This window comes from Bacillus rossius, chromosome 1 (genome assembly GCF_032445375.1).
Source record: "Bacillus rossius redtenbacheri isolate Brsri chromosome 1, Brsri_v3, whole genome shotgun sequence".
In the NCBI taxonomy this organism is placed as follows: domain Eukaryota; kingdom Metazoa; phylum Arthropoda; class Insecta; order Phasmatodea; family Bacillidae; genus Bacillus; species Bacillus rossius.
Genome location: NC_086330.1, coordinates 361,727,981 through 361,744,898, shown reverse-complemented (window position 1 = coordinate 361,744,898; position 16,918 = coordinate 361,727,981). Strand labels below are relative to the sequence as shown.

At 35.1% G+C, this 16,918-nt stretch overlaps 1 protein-coding gene across 3 annotated transcripts in view; it reads left to right on the top strand.

The window, feature by feature from the left end:
* The window catches only part of LOC134528311 (protein germ cell-less), a 48,364-nt gene extending 31,446 nt beyond the window's left edge, over positions 1 to 16,918 (top strand). For 2 of the 3 annotated variants that reach the window (XM_063361824.1, XM_063361826.1), the window contains 2 exons: positions 257 to 353; positions 12,131 to 14,932. In XM_063361824.1, coding sequence (XP_063217894.1) covers positions 257 to 353; positions 12,131 to 12,298 — 265 coding nt within the window. In that variant the 3' untranslated portion in view covers positions 12,299 to 14,932. The other variant, XM_063361825.1, reaches the window with a different exon arrangement.

The window sequence follows — 16,918 nt, the reverse complement described above, 5'->3', positions numbered from 1 at the left end:
CATTCAGAAAACAATTTTTTGTGTTCTGAATGCACTGATTGAGCTCACCTAACTCAGCACTCCATAAGCTGGTCACAAGATTCAGCTTATGTGCCCAGCACTGAATGTAAGAAGAAATTATAATACAATGTAAAGTGTATTATTTAAGTAGCATATGTTGATAATGATACAAATATTTGGTACTGTGGCTTAATATGATGTATCCTTATTTAGTCCTTATTGTCTTAAGTTGTGAACTGAAGTTTACTGGTTCCAGGGTTTCGGTGTACTGCTCGAATCCCAAGGGAGAGCTGGTGTTTGTTTCGACATCTGGTATACAGTCAGTGGTGCTCAACATTGATGCTAGTGAAGTGGTGAGTTGCGGTTTTTTGTATTTCATCTGTTTATGTCTCTCTACTTGAACGTGAATCGTCAAACAGAAGCAATGTTGCTCATGTTCTTTTTAACTGTAAATTATTTCCGAGAAAGTTTTAGAAAGTTCCTTTTAGAGCTGTGCCGTTCTACAAATTTTACCGATACACCGATCTATTGATATGCCGATATTAATTTTTAATATCGGCCGATCCCGGACCGATACAATATAAAATAATTTTAATATTTATGTATACTTATTTTTACATTTTTGTGCATGTTTCAATAGCTAAAATTTTTATTAATATTAAAATGATATACGTACATACCTCCAACCTTCAATTTTTACTTACACCTGTATCAAAATTTAAAAAAATGTAAAATATAACAGGAGTTGTGTTTTTTTTCTTCTTTTTTTTACAATATGCAAATGTACACATAATGCTTACAACTTAACATGCAGAAAATCAAGCCTATAATATAACACAAAATAGTCTTCAAGCAGAACATATCTTAAACTAAGCTTTCTTCTTTATTGAGTATCATCCAGTTTTTAAATTTGTCATGTGATAATAAGTAATCATTATAACACTAACACTAACACTAGCAGAAAAGAATTTAAGAAACAAATGAAACTGCCCAATTGGTAGGGACATGCAGTTTTGGGGTTTATTTTATAGCAAAATTCGTTGTTATTTACCCTTAAAAGTGGTGTTATCATACATCAAAAGCGGTGTTATTTTTTAAATAGTTTTAGCACTATAAATTAAAAAAATTAAGCTAAGCATACCTTGAAATTTTGGACACATTCTTGCATTGTACAGTTGCACTAGCAGCAGTAATTTTCAATCGAATTTACACATCACTTTTTACATACAGTAATTGAAAATATTTTAGTACCTAAACCAGCAAGAATAAATTAATATGAAGTCTCTAAAATAGTGACATAAACACATGGGACAAAATCCTCAAACTTTAGCTCTCGAAAGCAAAAGTAGCCATGATACACAAATTAGCCTCACTTAAATTTGTCCTGCGGTCTGTTAAGACTGTGTTATATGAGGACAAAAATCGTTCACAGTCAACGTTTGCAGAAGGCATCCAGATGGCTTCAAGGCAGCTGGAAGCAAACAATGGCTGTGACAGCTTTACTACATTCAATGACTTCACTACGTCCACTGAATTGTCTGTTTCCATTTGTTTTGTAACAATGTCCTGAAGCTGACCAAAACCGCTGTTAATTCTTCAGTGCTTATGGAGTAGAGACTATGGACAGTTTTCAGTTTCTGCACCATTTCTGGGTTTAATTTAGCAAGCAACAAACTTTCCTGACTAAAAATTTGAATTGCTTCAAATCTCTTTCTACTTGGGTCAGTTGTCATGAGAGAGTTCAGTTTGGCAAGGGCTTGTGTTGCTGTTCTTGTGATGGACACTTTAGCTTCAGCAGCTTTAGCGGGGGGCATGTTAGACAAAGCTCTACTGGTTGCCTCAAAATAAATGCCACGAGTGATGTTTTCAAATTTTTTTTTTATATCTTGCAAGTCCCCATATAGTGAATGGGCAGTTGGATACAAAGAACCTTCAAGTTTCTGTATTAGCTCTACAAGGCTCTTGGCATGCTCTTTCACAAAGACAGCTTGACAAAGAATGAGAGAAATGTCATTTTCTGTGAGTGAACACAGAAACTCAACCCCTGAATTTTGTGTTGCCTTTAGTTCATCTGTTTTGCAGAAATCAACAATGTCATGTATGTAGTCTGCTACATAAAAAACGCTGTTGAACCAGGAATACCATCTAGTAACAACAGGAAGTGGGAACAATGGACGTTTCTCTCCATGCTTTTCTTCAAGAAAGCTAGCATACAGGTGCCTTCTTTTCCTGGTGTTGTTGAACACATTTTTTATTTTGCTCATAGCATTGTTCAACTCAGGCAACTCTTTCACCCAGACATTGCCAACAAGATTTAACTTATGTGCCCAGCACTGGACATGCGTTAACTGGTCTCCAAGGATTACTTCGAGAGTACTAACAGCCTTGGTCATATAACGAGCAGCATCGGTTACTACTGAGAGCACATCACCATACTGTACATTGTACATTTTGAGTGAATCTAAAATTGCCCTCACACAGTTTGTGGCATTAGCAGCTTCAAGAAAGTGAACTCCTGCAACAAATATTTCTGGTTTATCCTGTTGAAGATTCAGAATTCTAAATAAAACAACAAATACACACCTACCCATTTTATCTGTTGTTTCGTCGCACAGTATGTCAATTTTTTTGTCCTTTAATGCAGTTTTGGCATCTTCAATTCTGCATTTGGCTATGTCCCCTACATATTTCTCACGGACTGTTCTCGCAAGTGGCATGTCTCCAGCACCTTCGATGTATTTGTTCAGCCATGCCCTGATATTAGGATCATCAAGCTTTTCACGGGGTATATTTGCCTTTATAAAGGTCTCTGTTGTTTCCTTTATAAATTCCAACTTTTTGTCTTTTTGGACATTATTTTTTGCTGTCTGAAACGCTGAAGATATTGACGACTGGCGTTCAGACGCACTAGATGAGCCTTGCAATGAAGAGAGACGCTTCTTGTGTTTTTCACTGCCTACATGTTTTTCACATGAGTCTTTCCTATCCCAAGAGACGGTGACATTACAGTGACGACAAAAAAGTGTGGTTGAATCACTAGCATAAAGTCCGTGTTGAGAAAATTCAGAGGCTCGCTGTTTTGCAGTTACCGGCACTTTAGGCATTTTAATAGGCCTAATGTTTTAGCCGACCTTTAAATTGTACACCTTTAATTTATTTCACAGACGTTGAAAACTATCTGTAACAAAATTCTACCCGTTAAACTTTAACTTGCGCACAACAGAATGTTACGAATCGTCACCGTGTTTGCATTTTAAATTTGGTATTTGGTTAATAAAAATGGACGCAATGGACAAACAACGCTAAAGACTATATAAGAGAACAACGCTTCGAGAAACAACCTGCTGTAAACACCGTGATAATCGACTGTCCAGGCGAGCCGAATATCAAAATACAGCAAAACCCCTTATTTGCACTTTTCATGGGGACAAAGTAAAAAAGTGTAAAAAGCGGGAAAGTGTAAATAAAGGGAAAAGTAAGAAATACGTTAAAGTTAATTAAAATACAGTCGCATCCTGCAGCGTTCAGAACAAATACGGGCTACATTACACAGTAAAAATAAATAAAAAAGGGGCGCAAATTGATGAAAATTTACCGTCAATTGCGCGCCTTGCGCGGAGAAAGGTCATTGTACTCGATCATCTGTTGTTACAGTGCGGTGTCTGTTCTCTGCAGTGCTGCCAGATGAAATTTTAAAATATCAGTAGAAAAATTCAGTAGATCTGGAAAAAATTCAGTAGATTTTTCACAACACGCAAAACAACACTAATATTGCGTCAAAAAGTGTTAAGCAATTGTAATTTTAGCATAAAATATTTATATCCGTTATCTACAGCTTTCTATCAGTTTATCCTTGAAAAAACAACATGCTATAATATAATGTGAAAAAATTGTACCATAACAATAACATCTATTTTCTACTCATTTCAAAAAGCAAATACATGAAAAATGCAATAAGACAAAATGATACTAAAATTATAAGATTTCATTTTTCTTCAAAATTACAGCTAATTCAAACTGTCAAGCACAAATCCTAAATTAGTTTTCAGCTTACATTTTCAGTTCATTTTTTTTGTCTCGTACATTGATGCAGTCATTTCATTCAGTAGTTCACCTGTAACTGGAAACTCAAAACAATTTGAATTTGACAGCATCCTTTTTGTATGTAGAAGCCCAATGAGTGTTTCTGTAGAAAGTGAGTTGCGCTGCTTTGTTTTCATAATGTTTACTGTTGAAAAAATTCTTTCAACCGTTGCACTAGAATGGGGCAAGCATAACAAAGCTTCAATAAAAGCAATAAGATTCGGAAACATAGGTGAACCATCCCCAGTTTTCAGATTCTTAACGTAAAGCCAAAATTCCTCGGTTGATATGTTTTCATCAAAAGTGAATTCATGGTTCCGTAGAAGTCGCCACTCCGTGTCCAAGGATTGTATCATATCATCTGCGACAATGTTTGGGAATTTGCAGGCAAGATGAGCAATAGATCTCAATTTCTTTTGTAAAACACACTTTGGATCTAAAATTTCAAATTCCTTTAGTAACACATTTCCAAAGTCAAAACGCTTGTATATCTGACTTGCTGCCTCAATAAAAAACTCCAAACACCGAATTCTAAATCCATGAAGTGCTTCTTTTGTTAACCCAGCCATGCCTTTTGCCAACAATGAATTAACCTTTGCACCTAGGTACATGTTTTCAAGAGGTAAAAAATATTTTGGATTTTTAAACTGCACATCTTCTATTGCAGTTGATTTTAAATGGTCTTCTGAAATGAAACAGTCAAGTAATGTATGCACTACTGATGACACAGATGCATACAATAAATGTATTTGAGGCTTTTCTGCTTGCATTTGTTTGTTAAGTTTATTGAACAGTTCGAGAACAAAATCAAGAAAAGCAAGATAAAGATTCTGAACTGGGTCATTTAACATGTTCAGAATAGTCTCTGCTGCTTGTAAACGATCAGTGATAACAGCATTAGTAAAAAACAGCTTGAGAGCTTCATACTGCTCCAAAAGTCTAACTACTACTGCTTGTAAGGACAGCCACCGGGTCTGGGCTGGATGTAACATCTTATGTGGTTTGATATTAACAAAAACTTGAAACTCAACAAAGCTGCTAATACGTTTTGGACTGGACTGAAAGTAGTTGTACACATCTCGTGCGAGGTCCTCAACTGCCCTAGGGAGTTTCATGCATGCATAGCTTGCACACAGATGAAATGAGTGACATACACATTTCATGACAAATAGATTTGGAATATCTTGAATAAGCCTGGTTGAAAGTGAATTGTGTTTTCCAGTCATCACATTAGCTCCATCACATGCTAACCCTACCATATTATCTTTATATGCTATTCCAGCATCATTCAATGCATTGGTTATGTGCCTATACAGACTCTCAGCAGAGGCGTCCTGCACAGGTATAAGTCCAAAAAATGCATCACTTACAGTACAATCTTTCACTGTTCTTGCCACTATACACAAATGTTTTATGCAACCCTTATCAGTGCTTTCATCAACAATGATTGAAAATTTATTTTCTTGCAGCACTTTGTTTAGATTTTGACTACTGATTTTTCCAGTAACATTTTTAACAATAGCTGTTGCCTTGGTTCGTTTGCAAACCAAATGACTTGCAACAGTTGAATCAGGACAAACCGATTTTATAAGCTGGGGAAGGTGTTCCATGATGTTGAAAGGCAGATTGTGTTCTGCTAGGAAAGCTGCCAATCGTATTTCCCCTTCTTTAACTTGTGTTTCTAGTTTAATCTTCTTATTCATTGAAGGCATATCAAGCAGTGTATGTTGCTTAGAAACAGCAGTAACATTTGTAAGATGTTTCTTACCTTTAGAGTGTTTTTCAATTTCCACTTTGCCTGCAGCACTCACAGATAAATCACATATGCATGCTTTGCAGTATGCATATCCCTCACCCTTTTTACTTATAGAAAGCCACCCAGTAAATGCTGGATTGCTCTCCCAACTAACATTATATTTCTGAAGGTATTTTCGTTTTTTCGCACTCACTGAACTTTCACTGCTGGAACAACTTGGATTTGTATCACTTTCCATGATCTATAAACTATAATGAGTTACTTGGTTTAGGTTACATCAAATATGAGAGAACAGATATCAAAACAAACAATATTCAATTATAGATTGGTAACACCACAGATGAATGGATAACATGGAGACGCAACATTCGGCACAGATATTTTGTTCTTGTAGCTATGGTCACAACTCACAAACGCTGCTGAACATGAGCATGACGACTACTTTAAGGCTGTAGTTTACTTTAAACATGTCAATGTCAATACACATCACGTGTGTGCACTTCTCTATGATTTCCGTTGCGTGAAAACAAAAAAAAAAAGATGTTACTATTTACTTAAAATGAATATACATAGTAAAATTTAAATTAATGGCAAGAAAGTGCAAAATATCAGTAAATTTCGACTTTTTTCAGTAGTTCAGTAGACGATCCCGGAATTCAGTAGATCTACTGAAATTTCAGTAGATCTGGCAGCACTGGACTTCTCTGAGCTGCGCATGCGCAGTATAACTCATTCAATGCTCCGCCCAGACTCGTGACCAGCCAATAGAAGCGAGCTTAGCGGAAAAAAATATAAGCTCCACCTCCCGTGTACCAGTTTTGTCCAGTTGTAATACCAGTTTATTGGTATACGCACCCGCTTACTCGCTGCCGTGACATGTTCAAGTTTACGTTCATCTTGATGTCTTGATACCAATAATTAATTATTTACGATCCCCACAAATAAATGGTTAGTTTAAAAAATATGCGTCAACAGTATAATACTTCCGAAATTATATAATACGTATAAAACAGTTACCAAGATTCCACTCATTTTATCTTGTGAAGTTCATGTCTCGTACCAGTATTTCGGCTAAGTTGTGACATAAATACAGTATCAGCACTTACAATGTTACGATCAGCCACGTAATATTTCCGACATTTCCGTTACGTTTCTATATTCGTGAGTTTACGTTTTTCCCTAGTACATTTTAGATTGTCTCCTGCTGTAATTACTCGGACTTTTACACGCCTAGGCTTAAATTGTTACATGTTTAGAAATAAAAGCAACTTTTAATGTTATAAAATACACTGTGTGGGTAGTTATCTTTGGTTTTTTGTTGTTTCACGTTTGTTACTGTATTTACAAATTGAATTGCCGTGTTCGAATGAGGAAAATGTTCTGACTGTTCACCGAAAATTCAAGGATTTCGCGTTATTATCCAAAATGTGAGAAATTCGCGTTATTCTTAAAAATGTACTCAAATTCGCGTAAAAATTCGTTTTATCGCAATCGCGAAATATGCATGTCTCTACCAATTGGTCAATAAAGTGGATAAACTAATAATACTGTGATGAAACAGCAAAAATTATTAACTTTTTTTAAAGCTTACAATTTTTTTTAAGAAACACTAGCATTCGTAATTGTCAGGCTTCAGAGAGCATTTCCTATTACTTGCAAGTAAGCCACATGTACTAAATAACTGTTCAGAAGCAACAGTAGCTGCTGGAATGCACAAATATTTAACTGCAAGTTTTTTCAAAATAAGAAATGGTACACTTTCACAGTATTGAAATGGTGAACAATCATCAGGGGCCACTGGTTCCTTCAGATATTTATGTACTTCCATTTCTGCTGGCTGCTGTGAAACCATTTCCAAGCTATTTTGATTTTCTGCCAACAATATTGACCACAATGTTTTTAATGAAAGTTTTTCTTTTTTGGATTGGGGGAGGGTGTGAGGTTCCTTGATTTTACCTGACTTTCCATGTTGGGAGACTGGTTAGATTGCTTTTGCCTCCTCCATAAGGCTTGACTCTGCAAGTTCTGCGTTTCTCACAGATGAAAAAATTCTGTTTTTGAACCTGGAAAAAAAAAATAATTTAATGTTATGACTAAAAGTGAAAAAGTTTTCAAAAAAAATCTGTTTATTTATACAAAAATGTTTCCACACTTACCTTGGATCCAGATAGGTTGCAAGCATGTAGAGCTTGTTATTTTCAGTTTCGTTTACAGGGTAATAAACATCAAGTTGCTTAATTATGTCTTTCTTCACGTTCAGTAGTCCCGTGGTGTTGTCACTTTCTATTGCTGTTCTTAAACTGTTTAGAAGATGAAAAACTTCACTAATGCTACATGAACTCCTGGAAACAGTTTTTGTAATTTCTGCAAACAACTTCAGGATTTGGACAACATTTTCCATTGTATTCCAATAAGATGATGATAGTGTTGTTGACAAATTAAGCTCAGATGAACAAAGAGATACTGGGCCCTTCTGTTCCAAGAGTTGCTCAATCATCATGAATGTGGGATCCCACCTTGTAGGTTCATCTTGGATTAGTTTCTTACTTTTCAAACCTAACACATGCTGAGCTTTATTCAAAGCCTTTGAAGCATTCAGGGACTGCTTAAAGCTGGCCACTACACGCCTACATTTGGCCAGTGCGTTGGAAACACTTGGCAAGTTGAAACATCCATGCTGTATAACCAACTGAATTGTGTGTGCTGTGCAAGGAACACCCGGTACATTCAGTTTCTCTACAGCATTTCTGATGTTGGCAGCATTATCACGTACAACTGCAACAATTTTTTTTTTGATACCCCAAGCCTGAAGAACATCTTTAAAGAACACCATTATATTTTCAACAGTGTGGTGATCTGATGTAAAATAGTCATTTTTAGATTTTGAAGACCAAAAGTCAATAGTTGCAGATACATGCATTAAGTATAAATTTCCAAGTTCTTATTTTACCTCTGAAGCAAAACTTGTGTAAAGTTCTGGGATTAATCTATGTGAAAGTTCTTGCTGTGTTGGAATTGAGAACCTTGGTTCAGCAGTAGCCATTAACTGCCTGAACCCTTTGTCCTCGACAAAAGAAAATGGTTGGCCTTCCACAGCTACCATCTCACAGATATGTCTTGTAAGTTGTTGAGCCCGAGGGTGAGTTTTAAGATAAGGTGTCCCGCTTTTCCAAAATGTTTTCAAACTGAACTGTTTTTTTGAGTTTTTATTGGATGATACAGACTGTCGTGAACTGTAAAATTCACTGGAAAAATCAGGGGATGTTTCTGCCACAGTGCTTGATGAACAAATTGTGGCATTATAATTTGTAAAATTTTCAACATTAGTTGAAGTAGAAGGTCTGTCTTGTATACTTAATGGGCTGCTTTCACCGGCTTCTGCAGATTCCTGGGTTATAGGATCGCTTGATTGTTGGGAAGTTACCACTGCCGATGTCTGGGGAAAAAAAACTGATAATAGTCATATAAGCTGTATCCGAATAGTGGCCTAATGCAGGGTTGCAGTTTTTACGGATTTTATCCGTTTTCACTGATATTTTGGAGTTACACCGGATTTGGGATAAGCACTTCGAATCACTGATATTTTAATTGACGAACGCACAAACATAAATATTTACTTACTGCTCCCGCTCCACTTCATGTCATCAAGAGACACTTCACTTTGCTACAACGTTTCAGTTTTTCTAAGATGATAACAATTCATGCTCTACCTTTTATTTCTGGAAGCATTTTTTTATTTCACGGATGAAAGTATACCGTGCATCGTAATATCTATGACAGTTCTATGACACCGCTTTCTGTTTCTCTCTTCTGCGCGATGGTGCGTTCGTGCGTGTAACGGAACACGCCCAGTAATATTTGTGCGAAGTGATATCTATGACGGTGTTTTAACAGTCTGTGTTGTTATACCATGCAATCACGATTTCTATGATGGATTAACAGAGTGTTTACAGTTTGTTGTTAGTTTTAAAGTAATTGTTACGTACAAAAAATTCGGCTTGCATCTTTGTGGAGATTGTAATTGAAAGAAATGGAAATAAACGCAAGGCATCTCCAGATCGAACGCTGTATCAACAACGATACATATAAACATGAGTGGGAAGTAGAATTAAAGTGGCTGAAGGCTGAAACCCGGTAAAACGGTCGCTGTTGTTAAGTAATGCCAATGTTGAATGCATTGTTGCACTGCCACAACAGGACCAAATATTATGGGCTAGAATTCAAACCCACTGATGAGCTGAGAAAAAAAGCTAGGAACCTGAAGAAGTGAAGCAGTTGGAGTGTTCAGGCAATAAATGCCTGCAAATACTTCATAGTCTGTGTGTATATTTTTAAAGTGATTTTTGTGAGAACCTCATACTGGTACTTAACTCTTTACATGTAAACTTATCAGTTTTTTACCTACATTCATTATTATTATTTTAAAGTATGCCTATGCAACTGGAATGGAGGAAAAGCTGATTTTTGAAGAAATATAGTTATAATACTTTGTTTTCTCCTTTGTCTTAGCTGTAAAAAAAATGTTGGCGCGAATGAAAAACCTGTTTACAGAAATTTTCTTCTTACAGGATTTTACAGGATTTTTTATGGTCAAATACAGGATTTTATAACCATTCTTGGTGGCATCCCTGGCCTAATGATCCCTTAGCTAAGGGATCCATAGATAGTGCATCGTAATAGATGCAGCCATCTTTGAGTTGTATCTGAATTCTCACAAGGGATGTCGATGCATCCTCTCATGCGTCCACTAATTCAAGATTTTTAGGGATGCGACTCTCGCATCCACTGATACGTCCATATATCCCTTAGCTTTGTTATTGTGAACATAACCCTTAAAGAGTGAACGTGTGATACGAGATAGTTAATCAAAATGGATTTTGAACTAGAAGCTAAACATGTGAAATGTAACTATGGTATTTATAAATGCTTATACCATAAGTATATGTTTACATAATTCACATAAACAGTAAATTAATTTGATTTGTAGGAACAACAAGTCCCCGATTCAAATTATCTTCCATATTTCAATTCCCAACGATAATTGAAATCATCCGAAATTGTTTACAAATTTGAATGTTCATTTACATTTTACTGGCCCACCTTAGATGTCATGAATATAAAATGCCAATCCACATTGGTACAATGACAAACCAAAAGGTAGTGCTAGCTGTAAAACAATTCGGATATCGTACATCCTTTAGAATGCATCCTTTAAACTGTGGGTGCATTTGTTTAGGGATGTAGGGACGTGAACTTAAAGGACGCATCCCTAGGTATTTGGATACATCCATAGTATTTTAAAAATTTGCCTACCAGAAAAACAAAAATATCATAAAAATGTTTTTCAAAGCAGGACAGTTATACTTCTGATATTTAAGGATTTAATAATGAAATCAAGACTACACCTATTATAGTTGTTTGCTAAAACTGTTCATTGAAACGCAGGTTTGTCTTAAGACTAATCAAGGGGAAAAATATGTAGCTGGCAAACACAACTTATTACATAATTAATTTTAAAAAGGTGGCTTTTTGTTTAAGTTTATTTTATTGGCCCTTTGGCTTAATTCACAACTCCCAATATAAAAAAGTCTAACAATAATGAAAAACATTTTACAAATAATGCATACTAAAGAAAGACTAGCAATGTGTTGTATGCCAACTTTGAATGGTCTAACAATGCACTGCCTCTTACCTTCATTATTAATTTTGCATGTTCCTTTTCTAGGTGTTTTCTTAGATTTGTAGTATTGAAACCATGTGCTTTTGTTCCACCTCTCGATCTTATAACACCACAAATTGTACATTTATCTTTGGAATTATCGTCTTCTAAAACTGTAAAGTATTTCCAAATTTTTTTTTTATTCAGCATTTAAAATGTACTGACTGAACACCACTCATACAGAAAAATAACAAGCACGTGTGTTAATTGCCGACTTTTAGCATAACCAAAATAAACAAAAAAGTCTAGTAAAAAAAATTGAAGGATGCATTAATTACTGCATTTGTCACCAAGGAGTATAGAAGTAGAGAGAGATTTCACTCCCAGGTTGAACCTCTTTCCTTATTTTTTTCTCGGATAACCGCCACTATGTAATGTAATAATACCACCAGCCAGCGTGAAATAAACCATGCAAAAATGTATTTTAAATACGTATTTTATTAATGCATAATGCTAAATTATGGTTTTAAAATAGTTTTCGAACGGTTTTTTATTTATTAAATGTATGTACAAAAAAATTGAATTCAATGTTATTGTTTAAGAAGGTAATTTTGTTTGTCCCAATACCGCAGGATCTAGGGCTAGGCGTGGACAAAAGAGTGTTCAAGACAAAAAATATTCCCATATATGAGGTAAGCGAAATCGAGGAAGCAATTGATGACAGTATCCTGAAAATATGCAAGGAGGAGGAGGACTACGTCAGCAAGGGATCCGGGTGGACCTTGTCTGTCGTGAAGTGACTCCAGCTCCGCTTCAACAAGCTTGTCCCTCTTCGAGTCTCCTCCTACATCGCCCTGCCTGCCGCCATCAAGAACCGTGAAGCGTGCATAAACCCCAAGAACCTGGAAGACAACATGTGCTTCAAGTGGGCTATACTGGCGCGGTACGTGGAGGGTAGAGATCCTCAACGTGTGGACCATCGCTACCACGACCTGGAGGGAAAGTTTAATTTTTCAGGACTTGAGTTCCCCACCCCCCTCCATCAAATCAAAGTATTTGAACGGAATAACATAGAAGTGTCCGTCAACGTCTAGCAATCAACGAGGACAACAAGATCGCGCCAGTGCGTGTGGGGAAGGAGGAAAAACGTCATCATTTCGACCTCCTCATGCAGTCAACCGAGATTTCCAGATTAATGGAAATATTTTTAATTCCGCCACCCCACCCCCCACAATTTTTTAAAATTAGAATCGTTCGGAGAATAACTTAGGTTATTATCCATCCATAAAATTAATAACTTATTCTGAAGTCCAACAAATACACATAACCTAACAACCCCATGTTTACTTGTAGATTGTCAAATATTTATTTTCAACTAAAATTGTTCACATTGTTTCTAGGCTTAATATTTTCACAGTGTGGCACCCAACATCTTCTTCCAAAAGTTTTCTTCTTAACTTTTTCCATCTCAAATTTTTAAATAACTCAAAGTAATACCAAATTGCATTCGTTTCAAATTCAAATGATAACAGTTTTAAATTTTTAAACAAACACTGACACCAACACCTACATTCAAAATATGAAAGTAATAATGTATTTATCATGAATTATTTCAAACAAGTAAACTAAAGTAAATTTTGAAAATAAAATCAGATTCCTTCATCAAAGTCAAATTATTCAACATAAAATTATAAAATTAGTTAGTTTAAAATAGCTTTCTCACGTTAGCACATTTTTTTTCCACAGTCTTCAATAAGCCATCGTAGGCCCTATCTAGTGACTATCCCCTGCGCGTCACAGTAAATAATAATTTTGAGCAGTTTCGTTGCCTGTAATAAACAAAACACATATTGTATTCAAGCGGTACACTAAAAGAAAATCGAAATTTGGTCAATCGATTACGCTTTGAGAGCCATCTGCCTAGAAACGTACAAGCTACCTAATGTAGCGACGGGAGAGCTATCTCTCGCTACTTCTCAAACTACTGCTGGCCGACCTGTTGTATTTAACTTAAACAGAAATAAAACTGCGTATTAGTTGGCTTTGGTGATAATTTATTTTTGGGGATAAGTTAGCTAAACAGACATATGTTTTAAGAAAACTGCCAAAGCATTTTGTATTTTGTACACACGTTATCTTAGATGTATATTTACGGTTTTTAATACCGCGCCCGGTCTTTGTGTACGGACTGCGAGACATCACCATTTTATGTCGCACGATAAACATGACAAAAAGGAAACATAATTCGGGGAAACTTATACCGTGTTGCGAAGTTAATTATGAAACCTAATTTTAAATAATTATTACATACCTATTCGTGCAATAATTATGGTAAAGTTTATTACAAATCCTCGAAATAATTAAGTAAAACAATTCAACAATAACAATATCTGGGCAAAAACATACAGTATCAGCAATTTTTTTCTTGTTTTGGTGGATCCTGAATACGATCCGATACAACGAAATATCAGCAATATCGGTACCTGCCGATACGGATCGGCACAGCTCTAGTACCTTTTATACAGACTGAACCATAGGTAGGGACAAGACTACATGGTGAACTTGTGGATTGTGCACACATTTGATAGTAATAGACTTTAAAACTGTGGCACCCTAAGTCCAGTATTACCAAGATTATATATGCAGCTAGAGTTTGGTTGAGAAAAATGTTTTAGATTTATAAGTTTGAATATGTTATTTGTTATTTTGAATTGATGAAATTATGTAACATGAATTTGTACCAGGATGTATGACCAAAATGGATTGGGGAAAAAAAAAAATATATTGTTTGATCTAGCATCTTACATTAGTAACATGTTATTATAACACATAAATATATTAATAATGGCACATATTTCAAACACACAAGAATATGCTGATTAATTTTTATATTTCTGAATAGTTATGTTCTAGACATGCTTATTACTAATGATTTTACTGTGTACGTGCATCAGATGTCAATCAAAATGAGACTATATTGGTGAAATAAGTATTAAGAAATATTTTAGTTTCATATTGGTTGAATAATACACTTTTTTAGTGAATAAAGAATATATATAGGCCTAATAAATATATTTTTTTTAAAAAATGAAACTGTCTTATCAATTAAACAATAAAATCTTGACTCTAACCATAGGGACCTTCAAAAAGGTTTCTCTTCACTAATCACCAGGTTGGGTTTTAAAATTTTTTTTTGCTATTATTTCAAATTTTAGCTATTTAACTAGGTTTTTTTTTTGCATGACAAGACATAATGATATCTTTCTGAGATTTCATATATCTTTACTCTCTGATTTCAACTAACAGGCTCCAGTCAACATATTTACAAATGCTACATCCATTGTCATGTTGAGTTTAAAAATTTAATATGGAAGCTTGTATATAAGCGATGGTAAAATATTTCAGGGTCCAAGATGGTGAAGCGTATTTTTTTATTCCAGAATGTGGAGCTAGGACTGAATAACACGAAGTTGAGTTATCCAGTCTTCCTGTTGGTTCAAGTCTTGGTAGTTTCTCCGAGCGCAAGTGCTGAAGACAGTGGGAACAATTCTGACGTCTGAGAGGCTAGTTCCGGCCATGAGTGATTTTATTAGTTTTGTATCAGTATAAAACATATTTTTTGGAAAGTGTACAGTTTATTACAATGTGTAGTGTTTGAAATAGTATTTTATACAATTTTGTTAACACATAATATATTATTTTACATGTGTAAAATATTTTGATGTTAAAGCAGCTATGAATGAACATACTAACATATACATGTGAATACAATGTGTAGATGATTTTTAATAATTAAAAATAATAATAGTAAAGCAAGGTATTATTTATATACAGTTGAATCTCCATTACCCTTGACTTGATTACCTGATTAATCGAGCATTCTGTTAACTGGATTCTTAGTTAAAAATAAATTTTTAGGGAAGGGACAAGAAAGGAGTAAATTAAATGATTTCATTTATATATATTTTTTAAAATTAATAATGAGTGTCAGTAATACTTCTACATTTGTTTCGTATAAATTACCTACTTTAAAACTTTTGCTGTATTGTATAACCTAAATACAATTGTATTCGATTATCCGTAATTTTCGCTTATCTGTGCTGACCTTCCTCCCCCATTACCCCAGTTAATCAAGGTTCTTCTGTATATAAAAAATTAATTTAGTGTTGTGTAACAATTTTATTACCATGTCACACTGGACTGACGTGTTTGTACTGTGAATGAAAATTTGTCAAAGCTTTTTTATAAGATGCACAACAATTTATGTCAAGCTGGTTTGTTTGGCTGCTTGCTGACATAATGAAATTGTTTAGAATTTGTTATTAAGCAAAACTAGGGCTGCCACGTAAGAAATGTTTGTCGTACATGATAAACGTTCAGTGTTAAGTGTCATGATACATGTCCAAAGTAGTGTTTGCTAGGGCCTAGGTAAGTTACATAATAACTGAAAATAGGTAGTATCACCAATATGTGTATTTACTTAACTGCTTGCAGTTTCAAAGTTTCACCATGCTACTAAAAAACTGTCTGGTATTGATGAAAGTTTGATGTTTTACATTTTATTTGTCAGTCCCACAGGCATGTGAGAGGTTCGTTGATTTTTCTTGAGTACACATTTGCATGGGTCCTCTAGTTCAATTAAGGATTTGGTTTCACGAGCGATCTAGAACTTAAATAACTCTTTAACATCATGCCACCTGTGAGCTTGAAACGAATGATGAAATATGTTCTTCTGGCTGGTGACACCACAATACTCACCCATTTAGATGTTCAAAATTTCTCCACTAAGAGCAATCGTTTCCTGTGACATAGTACGCCTGTCACAACCCCATAAAATTCACAAGATATAATCAATTTCTAGATAAAATCCTTGTTTATTAAAAATTGTACCTTAATTTTTGTAGGAATGCACATTCCTGCTATTAATATTGGGATCGATATATTATTATGTAGAAATTTCCTCCAGGAGCCGGCTGCTCTAGCATTCAATTTAACCTTTGGTAGGAGAGAGTTCAAAGAGGAGCTGTTTGACTTTGTTAGATAGTCACCACAATGACACATCATGTACAGTTATGCTCACAAATGGGACTGTCATATAGACTGAAAGGAGCGAGCATGTTCTGTTGTGTACACTGGTGTAATACTGAAGCTGTGTAATGTGTGATTGAAATGCTTCCCAATCTATGTTTTTGGTTCTAATGTCGAAAAATTGTTAGTAAAATTAAGCATTTGTAAATGCATTCCACTCATGAACCTTTTATTTCCATAGAAATAATTTATTGCTCTGACCAATGGGAACGTATTATTGCAAAGTTTCAAGTTGAATAACAAGTATGTATCTAGGAGGGCAGCTTCCTGTCTCCCCCTTTATCAGAAAGGGAGAAAAAAAAACAAGTGATTAAGAAGCTGTAGTTAGAAAA